General features: G+C 42.3%; 3 protein-coding genes across 4 annotated transcripts; 1 reads left to right on the forward strand and 2 right to left on the reverse strand.

Annotated features, from left to right (window-relative positions):
• The first annotated feature begins 5,403 nt into the window (after positions 1-5,403).
• rd3 (retinal degeneration 3, GUCY2D regulator) lies at positions 5,404-9,844 on the forward strand. The gene is made up of 3 exons (XM_062411721.1): positions 5,404-5,560; positions 7,762-8,075; positions 9,045-9,844. Exons 2-3 carry the CDS (start codon positions 7,786-7,788, stop codon positions 9,400-9,402), a joined length of 648 nt encoding a protein of 215 aa, XP_062267705.1. The 5' UTR covers positions 5,404-5,560; positions 7,762-7,785; the 3' UTR covers positions 9,403-9,844.
• Positions 9,845-9,999: 155 nt separating this feature from the next.
• si:ch211-22i13.2 (uncharacterized protein LOC553945 homolog) lies at positions 10,000-13,691 on the reverse strand. Of its 2 annotated transcripts, none has more exons than XM_062411723.1 (7): positions 13,530-13,691; positions 12,899-12,977; positions 12,409-12,564; positions 12,177-12,238; positions 11,993-12,082; positions 11,422-11,511; positions 10,000-11,326 (listed from the first exon to the last, which is right to left on the reverse strand). In XM_062411723.1, the coding sequence occupies exons 1-7, from the start codon at positions 13,530-13,532 to the stop codon at positions 11,276-11,278; spliced, it is 531 nt and encodes a 176-aa protein (XP_062267707.1). In that variant the 5' UTR covers positions 13,533-13,691; the 3' UTR covers positions 10,000-11,275. The 2 variants fall into 2 exon arrangements, with proteins under 2 accessions (XP_062267707.1, XP_062267706.1); XM_062411722.1 differs by having other exon boundaries at positions 11,993-12,085.
• Positions 13,692-14,409: 718 nt separating this feature from the next.
• Positions 14,410-22,890, reverse strand: rhag (Rh associated glycoprotein). Its single transcript, XM_062411336.1, has 10 exons — positions 22,636-22,890; positions 18,999-19,182; positions 18,667-18,817; positions 18,208-18,355; positions 17,861-18,027; positions 17,618-17,755; positions 17,102-17,223; positions 16,886-16,959; positions 16,663-16,736; positions 14,410-15,767 (listed from the first exon to the last, which is right to left on the reverse strand). The coding sequence occupies exons 1-10, from the start codon at positions 22,808-22,810 to the stop codon at positions 15,693-15,695; spliced, it is 1,308 nt and encodes a 435-aa protein (XP_062267320.1). The 5' UTR covers positions 22,811-22,890; the 3' UTR covers positions 14,410-15,692.
• Between the last annotated feature and the right edge of the window lie 4,630 nt (positions 22,891-27,520).

Raw genomic sequence — 27,520 nt, forward strand, 5'->3', positions numbered from 1 at the left:
CTGAGTTCAAATGTTCAGAAGGATGATAAGAAAGTAAAAATATAATAACTTAGTGGAGGAGGAAATATTTAGATTGTTATTGTAAAATAATTACTCCATTACAAGTAAAGGTCCTGCATTCCCTAATCCTCTCTAAAAGTACCTAATTATTGTTGGCTAAATGACCTCAAAATATGATCTAAAGCTGATTGAGGATAAAGTCAAGTCATGTTCTATTTACATATGACAATGTCACAGATCACATAACTTCCCCCCTGAAGGTGTTTCACCTGGTAAGGGACAAATTACCCTGTGTCACCAGATCTGTGGCTCAGATAAAGACAAACTCTCAGACTCTACAATATTTTTCTCTGAAAGGTCAGTGGGACGAAAGTTTATTACAGATCAAGTGAATTTATAGTTTCTTCCCTCTCATTGTATTTCATTTAAAATTCGGAGTCACAAGCTGCTGCTGTCCTCTCAAATCTAAACGTAAAATATTTTCAAAACACAATGTATATATCATTGTTTGATTATAAGATGTTGTAGCAGTTAGTGGGAAATGCCTCCTTGAAATCGACCTTGTCAGTCTCAGGGTTTTGTGCACGGCTCATCATGTTCATTTCAGTGTGGAGTGCACAGGGGCCTGACATGTGTGTGTGTGTGTGTGTAAGATGTAGGAGGGGTTGCTCCATATGAACCAGTGGGACGATCAAACAAAGCTCGGTGTGTGTCTCCACTTCACTGCCTGATTCTTCACTGGAGGACCCCAAAGGCCCTGGCTGTCTTTCAATGTGCTGCACACGGACGTTTACATGGAGTGAAACCAGTGTCAACTGGGGAGCACACGCTACTGCATCTGTTCATCTCCTCACATGTGTGTCAGCTTCTCTCCTGAGGCCTCTGCTCCCCCGGTTCCCAGTAAAGAATGTGTTTGTGTGTTCATGTTGATGCAGTAGGTGAGGCCGGAGTTGTTTATTTGATTGAACTTTTCAGGCTTTTCATCTCGAGAATGTGAAGCATGAGCTCTGAAAACAAAAGTTCCCTCCTGCACGCCCCGGATCACCTGCTCCTCCCGAACCTGCACCGCTGGGCTCCCACCACCTGAGTTGATTATTATCTCAACCAACTGGGATGGGAATCACCAGCTACTTGTACAGAGCCTCTCAGCAGCTAAAACTGAGAAAAACCCACCATCTAGTGGTGTGTTCGAGTGGAGCAGCTTCAGCAGGGAGCAGGTCACATGGTTTATGTTAAAGACGATTTTATAAGTGAGGAAATTCTGCCAAGGCCTAATATTCTGCTCAAATTCAATCGAGCAGCACCAACTCTCTTCGCACCACACATTAGAAATTAGCTGCAACATCCTCTGAAGCTTCACACATCTGGTTCCAATGGGCCATTTTAATTATGTAGTTAAAACCTTGACATGAGTTTGAATTGTATTGACTTTTCTTCATGTTTTTAAATACTATTTTTGATATGTACTACTTGTCTTTTATTCTGTTTGTGTTGTAAGGGTGTATGTGTCGTTCAAATTGTTTGTTTTTGTGTTATTGATGCACGTATGTACTCAGGTCTCAGATCTTGATCCCAATGGGACTTACCTGTTTAAATAAAGGTTATTTAAAGTGTCAATGCCTGTCTATTAAACAGGAGGTCCTCGGTTCAAGTCACAGCAGTGTCTTCTTTGTTCGGAAATATTCAAGTTTTGGATCTATCTATCTACATATATCTAAAATAAGATCAAATCAAACACGAATAGATTCTAAACTCAAAATGACATAAAGGAAGTAGGTATAATAGTAAATGAATCAGATGCTCCTGAGAACTTACAGGCTCCTGAATTTACATTTGAAAGTGGCTAAAGTTGATTTCAATATTTTTCCAAACTTGAACTGATCCGAAAATGAAAGTATTTTCAGGTCCCATGATCTGTTACAGCAACATGATGTCACCAGGGTCAGTGGTTCTGACTAATCAGTGGCTCCTCTGGACGTGATGCTGACTCACTGTCTGTTGTGACTCATCCCCTCAGATAATCAGGATCAGTTTGTGTGTGAACGACACAATAATCTTCACTGAGTAACAACAACATATCTGAGATTAAGAAAAAAAGAACTTTACACAAACTCTGTTGTTGAGCTGTTTTATTGTTTCGTTTTTATCGTAAGAAAAAAAGACACTGGAGAGTATGAAGCCTGGATATACAGTGATGTGTCGCCCCCTGCTGATACTGACGAAAAGCTGCATAAAATAAGAACTTATTTTGAAAAACTACCTTTTGAACACTATTTTTATTTTTAACTCAGCCGATGAGTTTATGTTTTTACCTGTTTGTTGGTTTATTTGTTCAAAGGATCACATTTTCAGAATAACTCGAGGTGCGGATCTTTCTTCTTTAACTAAGTTTTAGGACAAATAAATCCTAAAAGGTTATTAAATGCCTTAATTCTTTAATATTTGTATTACACAAACTAGAAGAGCACGTGACTGTTCGGCCTTGGTGGAGTTCTGTGCTCTACTTATAATGTTATCATTATCTACAGTGACTTATTGAATGTATATTAGGAGTGATTATCAGGCTGGAAAGGCCCATAAGCAGCATTAATAAAGGATAGAATAAAGAATAATTGGCAGAAAATACCAACATAGAGCTTATAATTAAACTCTATTTCCTCTAACAAATATGGCGACGCCTGCGAGTTAGTTCTGGCAGGCAACTCGAGCTGCGATGCGCCAATCATGTTACATACATCATGTGACATACCTCAATCTCCACAACCATCTATAATACACACCCACCTTATCAGGTGGTCTATTTAACCAGAGACACATTTCCCATCAACCCCTCTCGCTCGCACTGCTGCTGCAGTATTGCTACCTGTTGCTTCAGCCCCTCCACCACCCCAGCATCCACCTGTAGGCTCCAACGGGGGGTTACAAGTATTTGCTCATCACTCCCATCATTCCTGTATAATCATATGGGGGAGTGATTAAGTTGGAGCCTAGACACCAAACACTAAATCTGTTGTAATAAATATATTACATGATCGAACGTGAGTTGTCTGACTGAATTACAGTTACGAATGAAGAAATAATGAATATATATAAGAATAGTTAAATAGAAGTTGTGTTTTTAGGCAGCAACCAGATAAAGGTTGTAAATGAAAGTAATAAAGAAGAAGGGAACATGGGCAACAACACATGCTGAGCCACTCTCTGGTCATTCATCTTCATGAGACACCACACAGTGAAATGAAATCAAGGGGAATTCCGGGTAAACAAATCTTGTTTTATTGGATGTTATGTGACCAAAAGCAGTGACCACCCTCTGAAAGGCCCCAGTGCAGGACCCCCCCACCTGCCTGATGATAAGACTGTGTGAGCCGGGTGATCACATCACAGGATATGAGGTCAGGAGCCTGAAAGCTGTAAACGTCGTGCGTCAGAACCCTCCGACCACGTCTCTCCACCGTCCACAGCTCACCTGCAAAAAAGAGCCTCCACCTAACAACATCATGGGCGTCAGGGCCCCTGCGGCTGCTGGCTGAGCGAGGTTAACATGGGATTGATGGAGGTGGGGGGGGGATCACTTTAGAGGATTAGCCGCCATCTGTCTGGATTACAGGGGGAGAGCTTATACCTGCCCATCTGCCACCCCCGAGCTGAGGCATGGAGGAGGCATGCCTCACTCGCCCGGGTTTGGATACTTACTCATTGAGATTAAAAAACGTGACACGGTGGCTCTGCGTGGGGCCACTGTTCACTTGGAGTGCAGTTTGACTCCCTGCCAGAGGAAGCAGTGGCCTCATGTACTTCATGTGCTGTGTGTAGAGGAGGAAGGTCAGGGACCACATGAAGATTCTCTTTAGAGCTTCCAGACAGTAAATTTAGATATAATGTGAAGGCCGATCAATACCACTTTCTCATTAGATCTACATTATAGAGGATTTATTAGGTGTAGCCAGCAGCGTCCTGAACAGCTCATCAATCTTTTTTTCCACTGGGGAAACGTAATTAAGGACTCTTATATCTGCCTTTCAGATGTGTTTGAGAACCTGACAGTACAACACCATGAATTCAGGGCATGAGAAAACATCACAATGAGAAAATCTCTTTGTGAATAAAGATGATTCTTCAGAAAGCAGCCATTATTTCCATAGAAAAAACAAGTGAACATTTTTTATTAGCTGTAAAGAATGATCAGAAGGTGAAATTAAAAGAAGCAGTTGTGTGTAAAGACAGAAATGCTAAGAATGATAGACTCACTATGTTTATAGAGCGGATCTGTATCCGCTCTGGAGTAAGGGACAAAATCTCGGGTCTCGATCTATTTAATAAAAAATTCAGCAGAGCCGTCTGGTACCCAAGCTGCTTTATGAACAAACATGTTCAAATTTCCTCTTTGTGCCTCAACAGTTTTTCTTTCTCAGAACTGAATATGGATTTAATAACTTTACACTAAAACTGCTTTAAAGGGGGTTTTCTATGAAGCAAATGTTAAAGAGAAGGTCTTTTAAGATTCCATCGATAAATTAAACGAAACAAGATAAATATACACTGGTCTTTAGTTGGCTGCTGATGCTTCTGCAGCAACTAAACTGAGTTCAAAGTTCACCCAGATTTTTTCTCTCGCAGGCAGAAAAAGGAAGAAGAGGGAGGGGGAAGGGAGGAGGAGGAGGAGGAGGAGGAGGAGGAGGAGGAGGAGGAGGAGGAGGAGGAGGAGGAGGTTATGCGCAGCGAGCAAAGCGTCTGAGGATCGAGATGCTCACACCTACACACAGCATGAACCAACAAACCTTGATATCCACCTACACAATGACTGCACATTCAATCTGAACTCTGCTTCTCTCTGCAGCATCTCCATCACACACACATACACACTCTCTCACACACACACCCAATCACAACCCCACACACTGACAAACATTTTCTTCCTGCGATTAGCACTTCACCAGCCCTTGTATAATTCATTCATGTCTGCTCTGGGCCAGTGACTCATTATCTGTGGCAACTTAATTTACCCAGGCCGCCTGACCTCTTGCACACAAAGCTGTCGCCACGCGACACTAACCCTTGTCCTTAAAACAAACATCCTCCTGATTCACCTCCCCTGTCCCCGTCCCTGCCCTCTTTCTCTGCCTCTCCATCGCTCTCCAGCTCCCTCTCTCCGCTGATGGAGCCTCATTGTGCACAAAAAGGCTTAAGAGCGTCACTATGGCGACAGTGAATCGTAAAAAGCTGCATAAGCACTTCATCAAGGGCTGAGAACCAATGACTCGCGTCGGAGATGGCCCCCCCAGCCTCATGATGCAACAAGTAAAGGCAGGCCAGAGAGGCTCCTGGGAGGAGGAGGAGGAGAGAGAGGGAGAGAGAGAGAGAGAGAGAGAGAGGTGGATATAATACAGTGGGATTGTCGGAGGACAGAGGAGCAGAGAGAGAGAAACCACCTCTCTTCTCTTTGCTTTTCATTCGATCTCGGCTCCCCTGCGACTTTTCTGATTCTGCTCAACTGGGATTTTGTTTCTCGTGGAGACCGACACAAACTTGAGGAAAAGTAGAAAAAGAAGAAGAGGAGGTAAGAATGATCCTTTGTTTTATATTTCTTCCCTGTTAATTGTCAGTTCTGCCATCAGAGTAAACAGAAACAGACTGGACAAAATAGATGTGACCAGTGAGTTGGAAGTTGGAATTTAGACGAAAGAAGTTAAAACCAGAATATGTTCCAACATGAGAAAATATGTTTTGTTCAGACGACCTCTGCAAAATATTCAGTTTGTCAATCAATCCCTTTAAAGTTATTTCAGCAAAGCAAGCGGGAGAATTTAGGGCGTTGCAGTTTGAAAATGTGCAGCTTTTTCTGGGCGTCAGCTCATGTGATGGTAAATTTAACATTTTTATTCTGTGGACTATTTGTCAGACGCAACAAGACAACACCTCGGACTGTATGAAGTGGAACAGATATTTGAAAAAAGCTCTTATTTACTTAATTTATTAGGATCTTAAGCATTCACGTCTTTTAACCTTTTTAATTCTCCTTGAACACTAAACAATGCATATGATGACAAAAGCGTGAAACCCTTTTTACAGGTGTAACGTAAGCAGATTTTTGAATGACTGACTTGTGGACTTACATCACTCACATCACCACAAGGGCAGCTCTGGTTATGAAATTTCAATGAAGGGGTTCAGTGTGAATCGTTTGTTTTTATCTCGAGGCCGATAAAAGATGTGAGTTTAATAATGTAAGAATATAATTAAGAGGTTATTTTATTCAAGGTGCTGTGGAGAAGGTTACATTAAATGTTAAAACGTCTAAACCTCTTCACTCGTGTAACACAACTAGAAACTTCTACTGGGAACAGGAGGTGTGTTGCAGTGGGGTGCAAATCCGGCCCCAATTTGTATTCTATTCATATTGGAAATTAAACTACAAAGAATTATGTATTAATAGTTCCTGTTTAGTGTGCAGCGTTTGCTTCATCCATATCTATTGCCTGATTATTCCGAGGCAAGTTCCCAAAGCATTTAAATTCCTGTCGCATGAGTCTTTATTACACGTCTCCTAATGATCCAGAATTTCAAAGGATGAGAGGGAATTCTCCACGTTTCATAATAATGACGTTTTCATTTGGAGTTGAATGTGCTGTGGTTCTGTGTCTGTGTGTCTGTGTCTGACTCCATTTTGAAGCGTTAATCAGCTCAGACTTAGTGAGTTGTCGGCTGCAGAGGAGCTGGACCGACACTAATCTCACCCGGTGCTTCTCTTATGAGACTTTCCTCTGCACACGTACATTATCACAAACCTCAACCCGCCACACTAGATAAACCCAGGACTCAAAGAATAGATATGAAACTAAATACAAACAGATTAAAAGTGTTTACAGAGTACAGTAGACTTTTAATAAATAAGCTGTTAAACAATGTCTCTTTCTCCAAAGAAGCTCAATATCCCAAAGAAGAAATCTTCATATCTAAGAAGCTGGGAGATTTTTCAGCATTTATTTATGATGATTAATTAAATTGTTGTTGATAAAAAATAGTGTTGGTTAATTAATGATTGATTCAGCAATGGCTCCTGCTCTAATCCTGACATTGGTGTTTTTGTATTGCCTTACCAAAATAAAAGAGGTGGATTCAAAACAGGAACCTTTTATTTTGAATTAATGAGGCATGATACCATCGTCCTCTCTGATGTTTCATGTGCTTTCATCGCAAAAATCAATTCATACATAGGCCTCAGTATTGATGGAAGAGAATTCATCCTCATTGGGGGGGGCAACATGTTGCCTGAAGATCAGAGAGGCGACAAAGGCAGATATTGTCTTTAGTGTCAAGATGTGGTATAAATCAATTAATACAATTTTATTTGTATAGTAAAGTCTATATTCACATTTCAGGGTTTGTCCAATAGAGCTTCACAATGTGTGTCATCCCCTGCCCTTAAGGCTAAATAAATGAATTAAACAAATGAAGCCAAATTATTCAAATATATTGGCGAGTGTCAATACTGAAGAGAACACAGTGACAAGCAAAAAATAAATACACACAATGTGAGTTTAACTGTGTAAATTCAAAGTGCAAAAACATTTCAATTACTATTTAAATCTTACTCAAAGTAATATCGCATTAATTTGAGTAAAAACAAGAAATCTAATCTGTAGGCGTGTGCACAGAGAAATCCATTCTGAATTCAGTTAATCTTCTTTAGAACAGTAATATTCTGTGCTCTTGTATATTGTGCGGTCTGATGATTTCAGTCTGCCTCTCCCTCCTCAGAGGACTGTGAAGGAGGATCCGGCCATGGCCTCCTGGTTCAGCTGGAATGAGCCTTACTACCGGAGCCCCCGGCGGGACCCGGCCGACGTGGTCACCGACACCCTGATGCTGGAGTTCAGCTGGCAGCTGAAGGAGGCCGAGAGGCAGCAGAAGGAGAGGGAGAGCGAGTACCGGCGCCTGAAGACCGGGGTGGACTACAGCTGGCTGGCCAGCACGCCCCGCTCCTCCTACAGCATCCCCACCGGCGAGAGGCTCAGCCTGGAGGACATCTGCTCCAAGGTGCCGCCCTCCTGCTGCGGCCTGGTCATTCTCAAGTAAGGAGACAACAACATACACACATATTGAAAGAACTGAAGGAGGAAGTCAGATCATACGACAGAGGTTCAAACATGCTTTTTCTCTAGTTGAGGCTCCTCAACAAAGTTGAACTGTTTGAGACTCTCAGATGTGAAGTAGATTAAAGTCGTCCGGAGCCTGTTTGAGCAGGAAGCTGCTGAGGCGACGTCTCAGGTGACTTGTTAGAGTTTGACACTTTTTTTTGTGAGGAAACAGCTTGAAAGGTGTTGATGCAGGTGAGAGGTGAGGAGCTAAACACACACACACACACACACACACACACACACAAACACACACACACACACACACACACACACACACACACACACACACACACACACACACACACACACACACACACACACACACACACACACACACCAGGCAGCAGGCAACAAGGGAAGAAAATATAAAGAAAGAAAGTCCTCTTCGGAACGATATTTAATATTTAGTTATATTTTAATGAATAATGCCTCAAAGATGCAGTCAGTGCTTTAAAAAAAATGATACGTTAGAACTCCAGAGACCAGCAATTTAAATCAGGAAATATCAACAACATCTTTAGCCCTTTTGGTGTGTGTGTATGTGTGTATGTGTGTGTGTGTGTGTGTGGTCTAAGCAGCAGTAACAAGTTAATCATCATTTAAGAAGAAACCCTCAACAGTGGCAACATGCTCAGGAATAGACTTCTATTTAAAGGTTTGATACTCCTCAGCGTCTTGTTAGCATCAGCAGGAGGAGGAGGAGGAGGAGGAGGAGGAGGAGGAGGATATGGGAGGTGAACTGCAGGGCGCTGCTCACTATGGTGGGGGGCTGATTCCTGTGATCCTGGCTGCCATTTGTCAGGATATAAGCTTTGGAAAGGATGGAACATTAAACGACCTGTGCAACCACATCTGATTGTCTCACTTCTCACCACTCAACCTGCTTTGTTTCGCCCTGCGCAGGTTCAGGGAGGCCATGCAGGCCAACGAGCCCGAGGTGCAGGAGGTGTCGGACCTGTTCCGCTCCGTCCTCCTCGAGGCTCTGGACCACCTGAAGGAGGAGCAGGAGGCGCAGCGGCTCGCCCGCCAGTGGAACAACAAACGGGCCATGAGCGTGTCCCTCGTGAACTTCAGGTCCCGGATCAAGATCAACCCCTTCGGCAGCACGGTGGGCCTGACCTCCTCCGCGGCCGAGGGCGCCGGGACGAGCGACCTCAAGACGGTGTCCGAGGACGTGGAGAGGGGGACGGAGAAGGAGCAGCGGGTGTGGAGCATGCCCGACTTCAGGCACAAAGGAGCCAGCAGCAGCAGGGTTGTTTGACAGTGGGGCCTTCAAGAGACGACATTCTGAGGCGGGACAGATGCTGACCTCCTGACCTCTGCTGTTGAACTCCCAGTTTGCATCAGGCGACGGAGGAGTCCCATCATCCTCCTGTTCTCCCAGTTTGAGAACACGCAGCATTTCATCGGCTGAGAGGAGGATGTCAGAGCTTCTGATCCTGGACTAAACACTTGAAGGAGTTTCAAGGTTTCAGGAGATAATCACCACTTTATATTTTGTAGATTCTTGGCATCTGAGCACAAAGAGATATTTGCTGTAGCTTGGTTCTGATGTTTATCTCATTCAAAGTCTTTCACGTTGCAGGAGAAACTGTGTTAAATCAGACAACACTCGATGCCTGAGAGGGGAATGATGTTCGAGGACAGAATGTGATTTCTGGGTATATGTATTTCTTCCAGTCCAATTATAGATATTTCATTTTCAACATCATTCAGAGACTGAGTCATACTCTCTCCACTTTCTATTCTCACTGCAGCAGCAGCACAATAATCCATGATCCAAGGTCAACAAACTGAAAGCTTTCATTCAGTTTTCTTCGTTTGTGTCACAAAGGAAAAGACTCAGAGAAACCATCCCTAAATGATATCAGATATATTTTTTAAACCAAACATCTTTCCAGCAGTTTATTGCTGTTGCTTCTCTATCACACAGTAAAGTTCAACGGTACACGACAGGTTTACTCCATCAGTCATATAAAGCTTCCGAATGGTTTGATACAACGAGGGAGAAATGGTGATTGTGTTTTGTTTTTCAGTTTAATAAAAAAACTGATACATTAACAGAAGTGACAGAATTTGGGGAATGAATGTCATGAGTTTGTTCAAACACAACATACGGGTTGTTCTCCTCATTTTAAACAGAATGTACACATCAAAAAGTAGAATATCAGTTCCCACTGATAACAGTGTGGTTCCCATGGCCGAGTTTTACTGTGGAAACATGACATTGAGTTTCCTAATAAAAAAATACACAGTCCTATACGTAGTAAAGTTGACGTAGTAAAGTAAGTGTTAAGAAATTATTTTACTCTTTAAAAGGAGAACTTCACCAATTTTACACATTAGCGTCTGTTAACGGGTCACGAGGAGAACTGATGCATGGTTTGATGTCGTGTGGGATCTGATAAATCCGGGTCAGCACCTAGAAAAACTGAAAATTAGAATAATCTGGTTGTGTGATCTCTGTAGCTTGGTCTGGACGGGGATTTCTGACCCCCACCTGATGGGTCAATGAAAAGAACGGACGCTCAGGTGGGGTTATGACACAAAAAACTGATTTCCTGTCTCGTTTACTTTTGTAGAATAACAAATCAAAATCGCCTTGATCCAAAACTTTGATAGGCCGAGTTACAATGTGGGTAACGTGGGCGTCAGGTTTTGACAATGAAGATAAATCAATAGCTTTTGCTTTGCGGCAAAAATTGGGATAATTTAAATAAACTGTCCACGTTGAGTCTGACAAAGTTAGTACAATACTAAATTGGTGGAGTCCTCTTTTAAAGCAGTGACTGAATGTATAACCACATGTAAAGTTATGACCTGGCTGATGAGCCACTTCACCTTCATATGATCCATTAGGCCACAGATACAATTTCAGATAACACCGCTCAACATGTTCTCATGTCACAAACACTAACAGAGGAAAAGCTGAAGAATTGGGGGTCTGGACACCAGCAGCTCCTTCCCTCCGTCCAGCTCAGTGCTGCCCCCATGTGTCCATTCAAGTTGTATTCATCATCTCTTCCACAGAAAAAAACGTGACATTGTTGTTGTCCTGCACTGCTCAGTCGTTGTTTCCTGAGTTCTTCTGACGTGCCTGAGCCTGGCCACCACTTGTGGCGCACACAGTGGCCTCACACAGTGGAGTTCAAGAAGTCGAGAAGTTCTGCCCGATTCTTATCCCGCTAACACAAAAAAGAAAAGACAGGTGTGAGCCAGCAGAAACGAGGAATTCACAAACTATGCAAAGACAACTTCAGTCACTTCCTTGACAGATTACCTGTTTGTCTTTCTTTGACTTCTTAACCTTCATCTTGATCTTCTTCCCTGAGATCATGCTGTACTTGCCTTTTTTCCTTTCCTTCAAGTACTGAAAGAAATGTATGAAATAGAATTACCTGGTTGTTCTCAATTCAATGTGTAGCATTGCAACATGCTCATCTCTATCAGGAGGACTGGACTTCTGAATCCTACGTAATCCCATTAAATGGCTTTGAGATAAGAAATGAAGTGTGGTGTGTTTCAGAGAATGTCTTGTCGAGACTAAACAAGACGGAATCTAATCAGGTTCTCGTTCATTAGATTATTCTCCCTTTAGATTCGACAGATGAAGATGTGTGAAATGTCGCTATTTTAAGAATAAGGACAAATATATTCTGTATCTTATAATTCTCACGTCAAACCAGTAAAACATAAACACTCAAGTCTACCTGTGACCGCACTGATGGAAAATACATTTTATGTATTATATATACAAAACTAGTAGAAAACTATACTTGAGGAAACAATGTATGGATAGAATTCCTTGTCCAGTGAGAGTGTGAATGGACTGTTCCTGGATGATCCCCTACCTTGGAGATCTGTACAGGTCCCGAGTTTTCCTCTCCTCCTTTTGCTTTCTTCTCTTTTTTACGTTTTTGACGCTTTTCTTTCTTCCCTTTCTGCTTCAGAAAACAAAATAAGTTGTAATACTTAGTTTCTTGGTCAGTGACTTAAACAAAATTAACGAAGCCAAATATGAGAAAAAATAATTACTTTTTTGGGTTGTTTCTCCTTTTTCCTTTTCTTCGATTCCTTTCTAGATTTACTGCGGGAGTCTAAAAACAAAAACATAAAAACAACACATTGAGTCCGATCTAACCACTGATATTAATAATGATGTAACCAAGACATTAGACTGATTCTGAATTCATTGGTAAAAACATTTTAAGAAGAATTTATTAGAGCTTTGTGTAGCTGTGTAACAGACTTTGGATTGTACACTTACCACTGCTACTCGAGCTACTTCGACTGCCACTGGACGAATGTGAGGAACCCGATGAAGACGACGATGATGATGAGGATGAAGATGACGAAGATGAACTTGAAGAAGATGACGAAGAAGATCGACTACGGCTGCGCTTCCGCTTCTTTTTTTCTCGCACTGGAGAAGAAAACCAAAAAAGGCAAAAAGACAGATGATATAAATTTGAGCATAGTCTATGTGGCAAAAGTTGAATAAAACAGACAATCAACAACAATAACCAATATTGATGACATTATTCTTCTATTTCAAACTTGGTTTCTTCTATTCTTTTGCGCCACAATATTCGGAGCCCTACATCCCACCTCACATTGACAGAGAGAGACAGTAAAGACTATTTTAAGTTTTGGAGACGACATGTTTACACACAGGCTGAGACACAGCGACACGGTGGATGTCACACTAATCAAACGCTCGAAGCGACAGTGAGTTTCTGTGTTTGTGGTCGTCTTGCCTCCGCTTGTTGATCTCCTCCGTTCCCTCTCCTCCGTCCTGGAGCTGGAGCTGGACACTCTGCACTCGGCTCTCGTTGACTGGAAACCAAAACACATGTTTAAATCAGGGGCGGGGCAGAACAATCCCCCCCAGAAAGCATCAAAACAACCCAATACTGACACTTGTTTATGTTTCATCAATAGTTTCACTACACGCACACACACAAAACACTGATCATCACATATTGGCTCATGTCAGGTTTACGTCAGGGATGCAGACGTGTTCTCTGTTGTTGTAACTCATGACCATGAACCTGACAACGTCATAATCACAACAGTAAGTTATCCTCCTGTAACTGACTCACATGTAACTGCATAAGCTGCATTTACCAATAACCACGTATCGATGGATATGTATCGACTGTGCTCCAGGAGAAACTCATATAAACAATGAGTGTACAAATGTACACGCAGGGAAGTCTTATGATGCGAGCAGACCCACGTACACGTTTGAGGTTTTTAATCTTTAATCCATGATCTGTCGTTTCTCTGGTGTTTCGGCAAACAGGGCTGTGCGAAGCTAAAGCTAAACAAGCTTCAATAGATTAAATAAACTGGTAAAACTGGTGAAATAAGAGGCCGTGCACTCACCATGGTTTCAAGTGAACACAGACAAGATATCACACGTGCACTGACACTCCAACTGGTCGGAAAAACATCGCAAAATGACTATTTATTCGCGGCTGTTTCTCCTAAATTAGCATTAGCTCGCGTTCTGAGCGGCCATTTTGTTTCCCCTGATGCACCGCGGCTGATGACGAGTTTCACCGGGAAGCGGAAACTGCGCAAAGGGTGTGTCAGCGCCCCCAGCGGCTAGTGGGAGGAAACTGCAGGTCATGGTGCATGTGTCGAATTGTTTGCGCGATGAAAGAAGTTTAAAAAAAAGCAGGTGAAGAGTTTAAAATACTCGAAGTTATTAAATCTATCACCTGAAGAAGATGAAGGAAAGAAGTTCTGATATTTAACTGGATGTTTTCTGAAAATCACCTGAGGAAGAGGAAGCTGAATGTTTCCTCACCGTTACTCAAATGAAATCTGTTTTCCTTCACGTGAAAAACGTTTAAAAGGTCTTAAAACCTTCTTCTAAAAAGCTTTTCATCTCTGGGAAAAGTTACATTTATTTGATTTACTTTTCTAAATTAATATTATCGTCCTCTTGTTGTAACTTTGTTAAAGGTTCAGTGTTTACGATGTAGGTGAAATTGATCTATTGGCAGAAATATAAATGAACACTAGTGTGTTTCATTTAAATTGAACAAATTGTTGTTTTATTTAACTTAGAACTCTCTTTTTATATTAACTTCAGTGGTGGGCCCTACACGGAGGCCGCCATGTTTTTCTTATAGTAGCCCAAAGTGGACAAACTAAACACCTTTTGAGTTTTCTAAAAACTTCACAAATATTCAAGCTTTAAGAATTGTTGTTGATTTTGCTGTTGAAACACCATATGTAAAGAACACACACAAACTGGTATTGTACAAAAACATGTTTATTATGACAGTGTTAGTATATTATACAAATAAGAGCATATGCCCGCTGTATAAAAATACAAAAATCTGGATGCGTTTTTCACTGTTTTGGGCCTCACATTTCATTGAAAAGCCGGAGTAAATCATTGATTAATACTGTATTTGTGTTGTGGTCAGTTTCATGCAGCCCTGCAGTCATATGTGTTGATGTTCAGTGCACAAACCCTGTCCCCCTGCACTCAATCACCACAGACCATAAACAACAGTAACTCAACCACAGGGACTGAAAACTGTTGCATAAAAATGTAAATATATTAGCGTGGAAATGGATAAAAAGTTAAGGAGAGATATGCACCTTGTCCTCGTCTGCAACTTCATGTTTTATTCCTTGTATTATTATTCCTGAAATACTGTGTTCAGTACCACTTGTGTGACACTGCAGGGCCTCAATGAAACTCACCATGTCAGTCCGTCTACCTAAACTGTACATACATGTAAAAATATACGTTCGATGTAAAAAGCAAAAAGAGAAAAGTAACAATCTGATGCTAAATGCACGGCTCTGGATGCAATCGTCACTGCGTTAGAATAAAGTAAAAATGCAGCTGCCCTCGGATAGACAGAGAAATAGCTGGAGGCAACACAGAGATAAGAAACGCGTAGCTTAATTAGTTACGAGAATATCTTTGCGACTATCCCTGCCCACGTCAGAGTCGGACTCTGACTCCCGTCCAAGTGAAGGTTCTGGGCTCCAGTGAGGTAACAGTGAAGCAGCGGGTCACAGCTAAGTTTGGTCTCCTGTCTTTGACCTGAGAGCTGCAGCAGAAATAGTTTACACCGGCTGTGTGAAAATATAAAAGAACATATGACGAAGGAAAATACACTCTATACTAGTATTTCAAAACATGCTTATTATAATATAAAATGACATAAAGAAAGGCTTATAGAAGCTGTGACACTACTATCGGCCGTGGCCTGTGACTGTGGAGGATTAATCACAACTTTGAGTGTGAGAAAAAGTTCCTGAAGGTTTGTGAAGATTGTGTCTTCAAATTTTTTTTTTCTGAGTGTCAATGGGATTCATTTTAATCATATCAATCTTTTGTAAATGCCCATGTGTAAAGAAAATTTATTCAAAAGTGTTGTGTTAAAGAGAAGATTAAATCCTCGAATAAAAGAAAATCGTATTCGATAACAAAGCACATTGTTATCAGTGGTCTTGGCGTGGCAGATTAGTAATCCTCCACTTCTTCATTTTAAGATCTGTGGACGAGGGGCACGTTCTTTAGGCCTCCGCTTTGTTCTTCGAGTGATCGGCATGAGTCAAGCTCTCCTCGTGCTCCTCCTCCTCCTCGGGAACCTGCAAATTCAATTCAAGCAACTTTGTTAACCCCACTGGGGCCAATGCATGTTCACAGACCGGTTCAAGAGAAAAGATACAGGGGCGACTAATTAGGGATGAGAATATGTAAGAATAAATAACTTTTTTATTGTGCTCAACTTTCTTAAAGTGGATAAAAAGATTTTGATTTAAGAATCTTTGCACCGTTTAACAGAGGGGTTATAGAAGGTAAACATGATTTGGAGTAGCAGGTAAGTAGTTTTGATGCCCTGATGTCAGAGAACAATATATTCTGCTTATAAAAGAGCTCCAGCCTCTTTGTTTCACTCGATCTTAGAACAGATTTTGATGATGTTGTTCAGGCTGTTTGTGTTTTCTTTACTGGAAGGCCATGAAACCAGCAGACAAAAGAGAAACACAGGAGGCTCTCAATAAAAGTCAGATATTAAAAAACGAAAAGTGGTTTCTCTGCTTCCCACTTTCCACAATAGCCTCAGTGTTCATGCACGATATAAAATCCAAATGATTTAATATGTCGTATAATAATAATAATTCAATAATTAACCTCATTTGCAGTTTATAAAAGAAAGGTTTTAAGTGGTTGAAGCATCATGAAACAGACTCAAATAACAAGTGTATATAACAAATAATAAATTCCTCATAAACTTTAACAAAAGAAAGTTAATTAACCTGATTATCTCCAGATGAATTATTCTGATGCAGTGAACGACATCAATCAATCATATTTTAATTTGTACCGCCCATATTCACAAATCACAATTATCTTGATAATGCTTAACAAGCTGCCACATCCTCTTTCTTTAACCTTTCACCACAGGGAACTTATAAAACATCCACGTCTGTCACTTTTAATATTAGATGGAGATGTTTATGAGGAGTGGGATTTTCTTACCTCCCAGTAAATAGAGTCATCGAAGCAGTTCTGGTCCGGAGGCTGTCCCCAGATCGGCAACTTCATTATCAAGCCTAGAGGAAGAAAATGAATTGTTTGATCAATCACATGTTTCCCCTCTCTTCGGAAAAATCCCACCAAACTCGGCTCTTTGCATTGAGCTGCTAAAGGTGTTCAACCTCCATGTGTCATGTTTGAGGATTTCATCTCCACCTCCACCCACCTGTGATAGCTCCTCCAACCAGAGCAAACCCGAGGGATGAGGCCAAGGCAGCAGCTTGCATGGCAGCACTACCTCTGAGGAGGAGGAAGGAAACAGGAAAATGTCAGAGCTGGAAACCAACGCTGGAGTATACAATTATTTAAAAGCTGCATTACAGTTCCGTGTGTGTGTGTGTGTGTATTTCTGAATGTGGTCTGTGAATAACACTGTTCTTACCCGTCCTTCTTCCCCAAACTGACGGCCACGATCCCAGCCAGCCCCCCCAGGATGCCAGGCATGCCGTGCAGATTGTGGACGCCGCAGGTATCCTGGATGCCCAGGTTCGATGCCAGGATGGGCTGCAGAGGAGGAAAAGAGGCATCACAGCAATTCAGTGAAAGTCTTTTTAAAAGGTGAAATATGTAGTTTGATATTTGAAAATGACAACTCATGACAGAGACAATGTTTAGCAGAGCATTGCATGGTTTGCAGCTCATCATTTCAATTATTAAATATGTAACCTTCATTCTTTATTAGCAAATTGTGGAAAATATCATCACAGCTTCCCAGTCTATTCAAAACTCAATTAATTATCATTTATTATGTATTATTAATAGAATTTCTTTTTTTGCCATTTCTTAAGAAGCGATATCAATACTTTAACCAAAAACGATATATTAACTCAATATATTTTTTACCCTAACCCTAACCCTGATCCTTTTGGTTTCGCCTTTGCTTTGAATTTCAACTCACAGTCAGGAACTTGAAGCCAAGAGTAGAGATGATGCCAGCCACTAATCCAATCATCATGGCCCCGAATGGCTCGATGTTCATGTCGGCACACGTTCCAACGGCAACACCCCCCGCCAAGGTGGCATTTTGAATGTGCACCTACAGTCAAGACAAGGGAGTTTATCTGTAAAGCACGTTTTAAACAGTGACTAATAAACAAGGATATATATTGTTACTGTGAATATTAGTGGAAGGTTTTCAGACCATGTCCAGTTTTCCTTTGTGCTCCACCAGGCTGGAGATGGCGTAGGCCGAGAGCACACAGGTGGCCAGTGAGAGGTACGTGTTGATGACCGCGGTGAGCTGAGGGTAACCGGGGTCAGCAATGGCCGAGTTGAAACTGGGCCAGAACATCCACAGGAAGACGGTTCCTGTTGAAGAGCGCGATGGAGACACATCAGTCGGTTACTCAACGGGATCAGAACAAAGCTGCGTGGTGATTTGTGTCCACTAGGGGGCTCTAAGTCATTCATGATCCCCAGAGAAACACATGACAGCTGTAAACTCATGATGAATGGATCATATTAGTTAAAAGTTGAGCTGGTTCTTACCGATCATCGCGAACATGTCCGAGTGGTAAACAGATCCGTCGTTCTCATGTCCGTTTTTCAAACCCGGTCGGTAAAGCACCCGAGCCACTGCCAGGCCGAAGTAGGCTCCGAAGGCGTGGATGATCATGGAGGCTCCAACATCATTAGCCTGCAAAAAGGAAGACCCACAACAAAACAATCAGGACCAACAGTCACTTTGAATTTATCAAGGTTCTCACACTCCAAGATCCATGAATTATTTCCTGGTAAAACAGTGAAAATTTGACAAATCCGTGGAAATCCTTAAGTTTTGACATAATGCCACCAGCTGACATACAAACAAACACATGGGTTGAGAACATAACATTGGAGCTAACAATTCAGATTACACAGTTAAAGCTTTCGAACTCAGTGCATTGATTCATGCAGCGTTCAGCTCCGTCACTCCATCTGCACATGCACGTGACGTAGTGCACTCACCTTTAGAATAGTAGCCACAAGATGCTCGTTGATGGAGAAGAGGGTGATCTCCAGTACGGTCATGATGAGGAGCTGCACCGGGCTGGTTTTACCCAGAACGGCTCCAAAGGAGATCAATACTGTGGCTGTGCTGAAGTCTGCGTTGATTATTCTGCAGGAAACAGGTCATTAGAAAAACAGGAAGTTGCAGGATAACAAGGAAAAGAGGTGGAACACGCCCATCAAAATCTAGACTCGAAAACTTTAGTCTTTATCATCTCACACAACCATGTGTTCTATCAGAGTCGTGAGGTTTATTTCATTTCATTCATGTCACTTGAGATGTGTCGTACTTGAAGATGTTGATTTTGATCTTGCCGTCGTCCATGTGCCACAGGCCCTGCATGAGGAGGCCCCACTGCAGGCCGAAGGCGGCCAGGAGCAGGTTGACGCCCACGCTGCTGAAGCCGTAGCGCTTGAGGAAGGTCATCAGGAACCCGAAGCCGATGAAGATCATGACGTGGACGTCCTGAAACACTGGAGGGGAGGAGAGGACAGTTCAGTTCATGCCAGCGACTCAACGACTGGGCCCTGCTCTGTCGTGCCAGCCCCACTTCAGCCTCGACTAAACGCGGACATGAGATTGAATCAGATTAATCACTCTCATGAAAATGCTGCCTTCAATTAGATATCATCCATTTGCCGCCACTTTCCCATTCCCGGTGGCATCCTTTTGACTTTCTAGTTTAAACGATTTATTGAGCGGTTATTGGGCCTCACAGAAGTCATTTCCTTCAACAGGAGCTGTATTGTTGGCCGTGACCTGTCGGCTGGAAAAGCAATTAAACCGCACTGTGAATGGGTTTCTGGGAAAACGCTGTCTCTGTTGAGTTTGTGGCCCTGGATCTATTAAGTGCATATGATTACGATAGTTTACACTCGTGAAGCCTCAGCGGAGCAGACGTTTGGCAAACCCTTATCTGTAAGTCTCAGCTGCTCGACCGACAGAGATGGCAGCGGAATGAAATTTGTTTGGCAAATTTCCCATATTTCATTATCTATAGTCTCAGCTGTACGAGCGCGTGAGGCACGTTGGGGCGCTCCCTGCCAACAGCCGCGGTCTTGACAGGAAGTGGAGCTCGTGTTTTCCAGAAGCCTTTAAGCTCGATGTGATGAGCACTTGGTGGAAAAATGCATCAAGGTGGAGAAACAATGGGTTTCATTTCCAGGTAATGGTCTTATTTCTCTGAAGGTGGCCACTTGTCTCGAGACAGGACACACCCTTTGTCTTTGAAAATGTCGTTGGTGCAGCAAAAGGTTGATTCTTTGTGAAGTCCTCACAAAGAAAAAACACAATGTACTGTTTTACATTTTGATGTTTGTACGTAGGAGTGATAGGATCTTTTTCTAATGAAGATGTTAATGACCAACACAAGCACCGTTTCAACATGTTGTTATTGGGGAGGTTCCTTCACACATCGCAACAGAAAACAAATTGTCGGTAGTTTGGTGGAAGTATGTGTATTAAACTTTGTGTTTCCTTTGGACTGAGCTTTGTCAACTGTTTCCCCCTCATTTCCACTTTTTATGCTAAGCTAACCCGCCACTGGTTGTTAATTCCACAAAACTAATATAATAATAAATGTTATTATGAGGACCCATGTCTTAACTCTTATCTAAAAAAACAAATGCTACACATCACACAGGGAAACCTCAGTGTGCATCTCCATGACACACAGACAGTGATATGATTCCTGTGTTTAAAGTGCAGCAGCTTTAGGGTGAAACGCTAATGAGGAAGATTAAATTTGTCTTCTTAAATATATGCTGTGTAAGCACATTTTAATGGGGATGGTTGTTATACAGTTCTGTCTAATACCTTAAAAAGTCAAATAATATATTGACAAAATAAAACTGAATACTTTGGTGCAGGATAGTTGCCTGGCTGCTGCAAATCAGTTGTTTTAAAGTCAAATTTTATGTCTTTAGAATGGAACCCAAATATGACCTGAGAATAAGATAATCACAAAATGAGGGATAGCTTCCATCTTATATTATCCTGTTGTATTTTCGTTCAGTGCAAGTACAACATGGTTAAACAGTGATCCGTGCAGCAGTCGAGGTGTAAATATCTGATGCCGGTGAATCACACTCGCTTCCCCCTGCAGCAGGAGCTTCTAGTGGAGCAGATTGAGGATGGAGGGGAGGAGGTGAAGCTGGAAAGCAGCTTCACTAACTGGCACCACGCCCAGATCTTAGGTAACGCCGCGCTCTAATCTGCAAACGACTTGTGCGAGAGGAGAGACGGAGAATCCTCTCGGGACCCACGGCTCTGCAGCCTCTACACCAGCGATGCAATCAGTGCAAAATGTTAAAATGAGAAAAAAAACTCTCAAACGGTTGAGCCATAAATTTCCTCAACTTTGATGTTTTCATTACGCAAATCTGATCCTGATTAAGATGAAATGATTCCTTAAGAGTCAGAATCATGAGTCATGTTCATCAGCGTTTATTTCCTGGCTTTGACATATATTAAAGAAATATGACGGGGAAGCTCGGCCTGACAGATTTTTGTCACTCACACTTGCCACATTTCTCAGCTTATTTTGTCTTTCTTTGAACTATAATTACATACGTCTGGCAGTGCGCTGCATAGGGGAGCTCCTCGCACGCAACCGCCAGCTGCACACTTCTTCACCATATCCAGTTGCATTCATGGCTTCGGCTCATTCAGCACGATTTAACATAATTTAACATAAAGATGTATTTTTTTAGATTCTCATGTCCCTGAACGTCTCGTTACAGCAGTTTACAGTGTAGATCAATTTATTTTTTAAAGTAAATAAAACATTTATTGTTAAGACACTTGGCCTTCACTGAGCAGAACGACAAACTGTATAAGCAGGACTTTGATATTGAACGTTTCTGTGCTGAACTATATCCTAAATTCTGAATTTATTCCTAAAGATATCTGTGAGATTATATAACAACTAGTTAGATGGAAATTCTGGTATTTTTTACAAAATATACAAGTGTGATGTGGAATCTAGATCATGCAAATACTTTTTAAAGAGGCAACATCAATTTATATATGCCAAAACCAATTTAGTCAATATTTCTGTACATTTAGACATGACTAGATATAATCGAGGCATGATAAAAGTGAGGGTGGGAATTAAAACAAACTTTGAAATTGAATTCCTTGCAGAAAGTGTTTGTATAGGTTTATATCTGAAGTGGAAGATCTCCTCAGCCTTAATTCTGACTGTGGAGCTAATCTCTCTGGGTCACACCTGCCCCACCCAGTAGACGTTCACAGAGTGAAAGAGCAGCTTCACATTGCAGGAATCCCTGCTGGGGAGATGCATAGTGGTCTGCTCCTCACTCACTGTTTAAACCTGTCTAAACAACAGCACCGTGACATCCCTGCTTCTAAATGAAACACACATTTCAAACAGAACCTTCCGCTCTTCATTATCCAAATCACATGTGACCCCTCCGTATGAGACCTGACACTTTCCCTGCAGGATCCTCAGCTGCATGCGTGTGAATAGACTTTGTGTCAGAAGAGAATGTGACCCCCGTGACTCTTTATTGCCTTCAGCAGACCTGCTCTGGAAAACAAGCTCCAGATTCTTCTATTTCTGTTTGCAAGTAATTGGAAAATTGCGGCCGTAAACAGAATTCACATTATTCTAATGAAGAGTCTGAGAGTAAACAAGCAAAGTTTGGAAATGTGGAAATAAGTTGTAGTAGAACATTTTAAAACATAATCTGATTTTGCAGGAGTTTGCCCCTTGGGTGTCACAAAGCTTTGCAGGATAATTGAATTTTGCTTTCAGGTTATTTCTAACTCAAAACAGCAACAATGTTTAAATGCTGCAACCTTTACATGATTATTTCAATTTTTAACTCAAAGCCATAAAGTGACCAGACATCCAGCTGCAGGGCACCCCCCCAGCCTGCAGTCCCCACGTTCAGTCCACTTACTGGGGTAGAGCTCCATGGGATTTTCCTGGTGAGTCTCGTTGGAGTGCGCGTCGTGCCCGTGACCTTTGCCATCGTCGTAGGTCGTGAACACTGCAAACAGTATGATGGTGATAATCTCCAAAGTCAAGGCCACGATGGGGAACTTCAGCCTCATGTTGGTGGCGTACGCAGGCATCCTGGCACGAACTCCGGTTATCTGTGTGACACTCACACACGCGCTGCCTTCCAGGGGTTATGCTGTGTCAGGGGAGGGAGGAAAGTGGTGTCTGGTTTTAAACTGATGTAGGTTTCAATGGGGACCAATGATAGGGCAGAAGACTGGGGCCCGGGTGGTTACACCCCCCTCACGCTCGCTGCTCACGGGGATGGGTTTCCTCTCTGGACGTCGGACGGGACAAAGCCAAACACAGACGTAATGACATCCAGTGAGCGGACATGGGAGAAAGAGTTAATGACTTCTTCTTCCAGCTAATTTTTCATTGTCAAATAATGTAAAACATTTCTCTGCAGAGGGATCATTGTTGTTTACATCTGTTGTTGACTTGAGAAAACACAGCAGCCTTAATGCAGATACAATTTCTCTCATTTCTCTTTTATCCACTCTGCTGAACACGGTTCCTCTTTCAGATGATTTGATCCTTTACCTTCGTAGTTTTTTGACGAACCTGCAATTTCAGATACAATATGTAAACTTATAGCAATACTGAACTGTAAATAATATTAAATCACATGTAAAAGTAATGCATTTAAAGTTTTTGTGCTTGACATACAAATGTACTATCAACAGAACTGTAGGGTAAATGTAAAAAGTGGAATATTGGGAATGGAAACTTATTATTGAAGTCAAACTAATCCTTTTATTTTAAATGCATAAGCTGCGTCCAAAATAAAGGATAATGTTCTGAGGCTGATCCACACATAATCTCACCTGTTCATGGATATTAGCATTTTTAGATTTTTCTCCACTAAGACTCCTGGATCTGCCGCCTGATCTGGATCCGTGACCCCAGCCGTGACCCCTGCAGACAGCTTGTGTGACTGTCATCACGTTACCTCAGAGTTCAAGGCCGTGCACGTTCAACTGTCTTGTGGATCGCTACATACTGTACGTGCCTCTGCTCTGCAAGCGGACGCCACCTCTGATTGACCTGCAGTGTCCACTGCACTGAGCAGCTCTGATCTGAGGCCTCACACTCAATCACCTCAGGCCAGACCTCCGTTCGGGGCCGAGAGATTTAAGAATGAGCCAAGTAGTTAATCGCTGCCAGCTACACTTTTGCTGTTTGTCTTGGACTTAAGAGCAGAGAGGCTTTTCCCAGACCCTTTGGGAAATTACTTCCAAATGTTGAGAGAAAGCTGAGTTCTGAGTCGCACACGCTGACTCTGAACTCGATCACTTTGCACTGCAGAGTTTTGCAGGAATAGGCGACAGATTCTGTGGTGACTTTTTTCAGTGGGCGGAGCCACTGTGCCCCAAGACGAGACGTGCCAGGGGCGACTTGAACAGCACGGGAGGATTTGTGGTCCAACTGCCGCAGTCATTCATTCATGACGGCTGTAGATACTCCCTCACGCCAGCTTCCCCTTTTTTTTTTTTTGTGCTCTGGCTTTATTGTTTTTTTTATTAGAAATAAATAAGCCTCGGCTGTGTGACTCCTGAGACCCTGAACGATGTTTGTGTAGAAGTGAAATGATCTGTAACCATTAACCCATCATTACGTCTGTAGTCTGTGATGTCGAGGCCTGAGAATCACGCTTCTCTTCTCAGCTGTAATCAGTCAGAGCTTCTGACGGAGAGCATGAGAACTGTTTACACTGTCAAGACTGTTCGGTGGCAGTAAACGCTCTCAGTCTCATGTTTCATGGCAGGGTATCCCAGAGGTGCCAGTGCGCTCAGATTCCTGCTTTTGTCAACATTTCTTCTCTTGCGTTGCTTTTTCAGGATCCAGCTGTAGATTCTCGATTAGACCTTGTTTTTGCGGGATGTTTGTGTACAGATTAAACACACGTCAGCTTTAAAGGTGCAATACACTGACCTATATTTGCTTCCAGTCTTATGCTAGGCTAGTTATCTCCTTTCTATAACTCTAGAAGTTCAACTTCTAACTGATCTTGGTTGTTCTTAGTCCACTTGGTTACAAGCTAATGACATATTACAAATTCAATAATGCAAAATATGTAATGTAATAAAACCGTTAGTGAAAAGTTTCTAGCCTTTGCTTTTGTCCAGCATGTACACTACCGTTCAAAAGTTTGGGGTCACTTGGAAATGTCCTTATTTTTCAAAGAAAAGCACAGTTTTTTTCAGCAACTATCACTGCAGTCTTCTAATGGTACATTGTGTTTGCTAATCGCCTTAGAAGACTAATTGATGATTAGAAAACCCTTGAAAAACCTTTGTGCAATTATGCTAGCACAGCTGAAAACTGTTTAGCTGGTAGGAGAGCTATAAAACTGGCCTTCCTTTGAGCTAGTTGAGTATCTGGCGCATCACATTTGTGGGTTCGATTATACTCTCAAAATGGATCGAAAAAGAAAACTTTCATGTGAAACTCGCCAGTCTATTCTTGTACTTAGAAATGACGGCTATTCTAGGCGAGAAATTTCGAAGAAACTGAAAATTTCCTACAACGTTGCGAACTACTCCAGAGAACAGCAAAAAAACTCAGCAAGAACACAAGTATATTGACTGACTGTTCACTGCCAATCTTGCAAGCCTGTTAGCTTGAGCCATTTTCTCATATGAACCAGTATCTGGAGAATCAGCTCATTTTGGGAGTAGACATTTTCCAGATTTTAACTTTTTCCACGTACTCCAAAAGTCAAAAGAATCTTTATCTTCAATTTGTCTGATGATTTTGCAGACGGCCCTTATTGACAAATCTTGAAGTGTCTCCAGTTCGACCAGTTGCATAATAGAGACGTCACCAGCACACCCACTATTCTGCTGTGAATCCTCCGGACGATGACCTGCTTTATTTACACAGTGTGACATGAAACAGACCGTGTATCGGAGAACTGTCGGAGTCAAAGTCTGTCTAATGTTTTCTCCCATACAGCTCCTCTGGGTGATGTCTAGGTTTCAGTGCAGGGTCTAACCCTGTTGTTGCTGGTGGAAATAAAAGTGTTGGCTTGTTTACGCCCTCAGAACTCGCTTTGAACATTAAAGCAAAATTCAGGCAAGTTGAATGTTTCTTTCATTCGCCGAAATCAGTTTGAATCTAGCCTTCCTGTGAACTTCACATTCCAGGAAGGCCATTAAGCGATTTATCTCAGGCCTCACGGTAGAGCGCAGATTTGTGGAAAGTAAACAAGCCATCAGGCCTAAATGTGCTCCCGCCTTTGCCCCGTAGCCCCCACGTGCCGTTACGCAACGTACACGGCTCCACGGGCCTGTGCAGATGAGACTCGGCTCACGACGTCCATCCGTCACAGCCGCGAGTCTCGGTGTAACGGTGAGACGACCCGGTGAGAGCGAGGGGTTCAGAGAGTGAAGGAGGCGCATGATGGACGACCACTGTGGCTGGTTGCATTGGGACATTCTTGGACGGGTCTCAGATACGAGTCAAGCGGAGGTCAGGAGGATCATTGTCTCGTATATCTTTTTATATTAATTTATATTTTTGGGGGATGAAACTCTAAATCCATGAGAGCCCCTCAAAGGTCAGTTTGTGTGATGGCAGAGTTGAATTTATTCATAGAAGTTACACAATTTATAGAAATTCAGCACATTCAAACCACCGCCAAGCTTTCATTAATTTTTGTGACTCCATCAAAGTACATTTTTCTCACTTTTTCATGGCAGCCCCTCCCTGCAGTTGCTGTGTTTCCTGTTTCTCATGCAAAGGTCAACTCCTCGCGCATCATTATTCTGAGCTCCAACTCCTCCCGTATCACCATCTCACCACTAGTACGGACGAGCGGTATGTCTTAATGAGGAGTGACCTCTGCACTCGTGTGAAGCTCCACACACGCATCTTGTTGGTAACTCCGGGGATCAAGCGCTGCATTCCTCAGTTCGAACGACCCTTCCTTGGAGAGATATGTGCAGTATGTGGCTGATTAGAAACAGAGGCCGCTTGGTCCGACGGACAAAACCCAGGTCCTGTCTCCCCATTAATCAGAACTGTGAAGCAGTCATTCTTTACTGGGGTGGGGTCAGCTATATGTAACATCATATATACGGCTCTCTGCATCTGTGTGCGTGAGCTCCACTCAGCCTCGCATGTACGGTATCTTGAGTAATCCAGGCTGATTTACGAGGCCCTGATAAGTGAAGGAGGGGAGTTCCTCGCGTGTGGGTCGACCATTCCTCGCGCTGCACTGGCGGAGAGACTTTTCTTCAGCTGTTGGGAGATTGTTTGTTGTTGTACGGCTTCAGTCGCAGGTTTTTTCCTAGAGTTCAGAATGTCTAAACCTGGAAGTCCAAGATATTACATCTGAATGAAAAAGAGCTATTTATCTGTGAGAGAAAAACGGGTTTAAATGCTCCAGAACTTTTTATTAGATCAAACTTCATCTAGAGATATGAAAAAACAATGGTAGATTGAACTCCTCAGCAGCTGCAAGGGTTAGGTCATGAAAGGACTGTTGCAACAAGTAAAGTCAGGAGTTTTTACATCCTTTTGAAACATGGTTAGTTAGAATGGTTTTCAGTAGAACTTATATCTCCGACAAGGCCCAACAGTCTCCTTGAATTCAATCAGGCTGCGTCAAATTTCACACACTCGTAGAAACCAGCTCCCAACATTTTTCATCAAGATCCAAGGAAAATGTTATAGAAAGTGAAAAAGAGTTGATTGGATCCGCCCCTCGATCTGGAGCTGCACTACAATTTAAGCCCCCCCCCTTACACATATACTGCATCCCGCCACAAAGTTTTATA

Source organism: Platichthys flesus, chromosome 18 (genome assembly GCF_949316205.1).
Source record: "Platichthys flesus chromosome 18, fPlaFle2.1, whole genome shotgun sequence".
Taxonomy (NCBI): Eukaryota; Metazoa; Chordata; class Actinopteri; order Pleuronectiformes; family Pleuronectidae; genus Platichthys; species Platichthys flesus.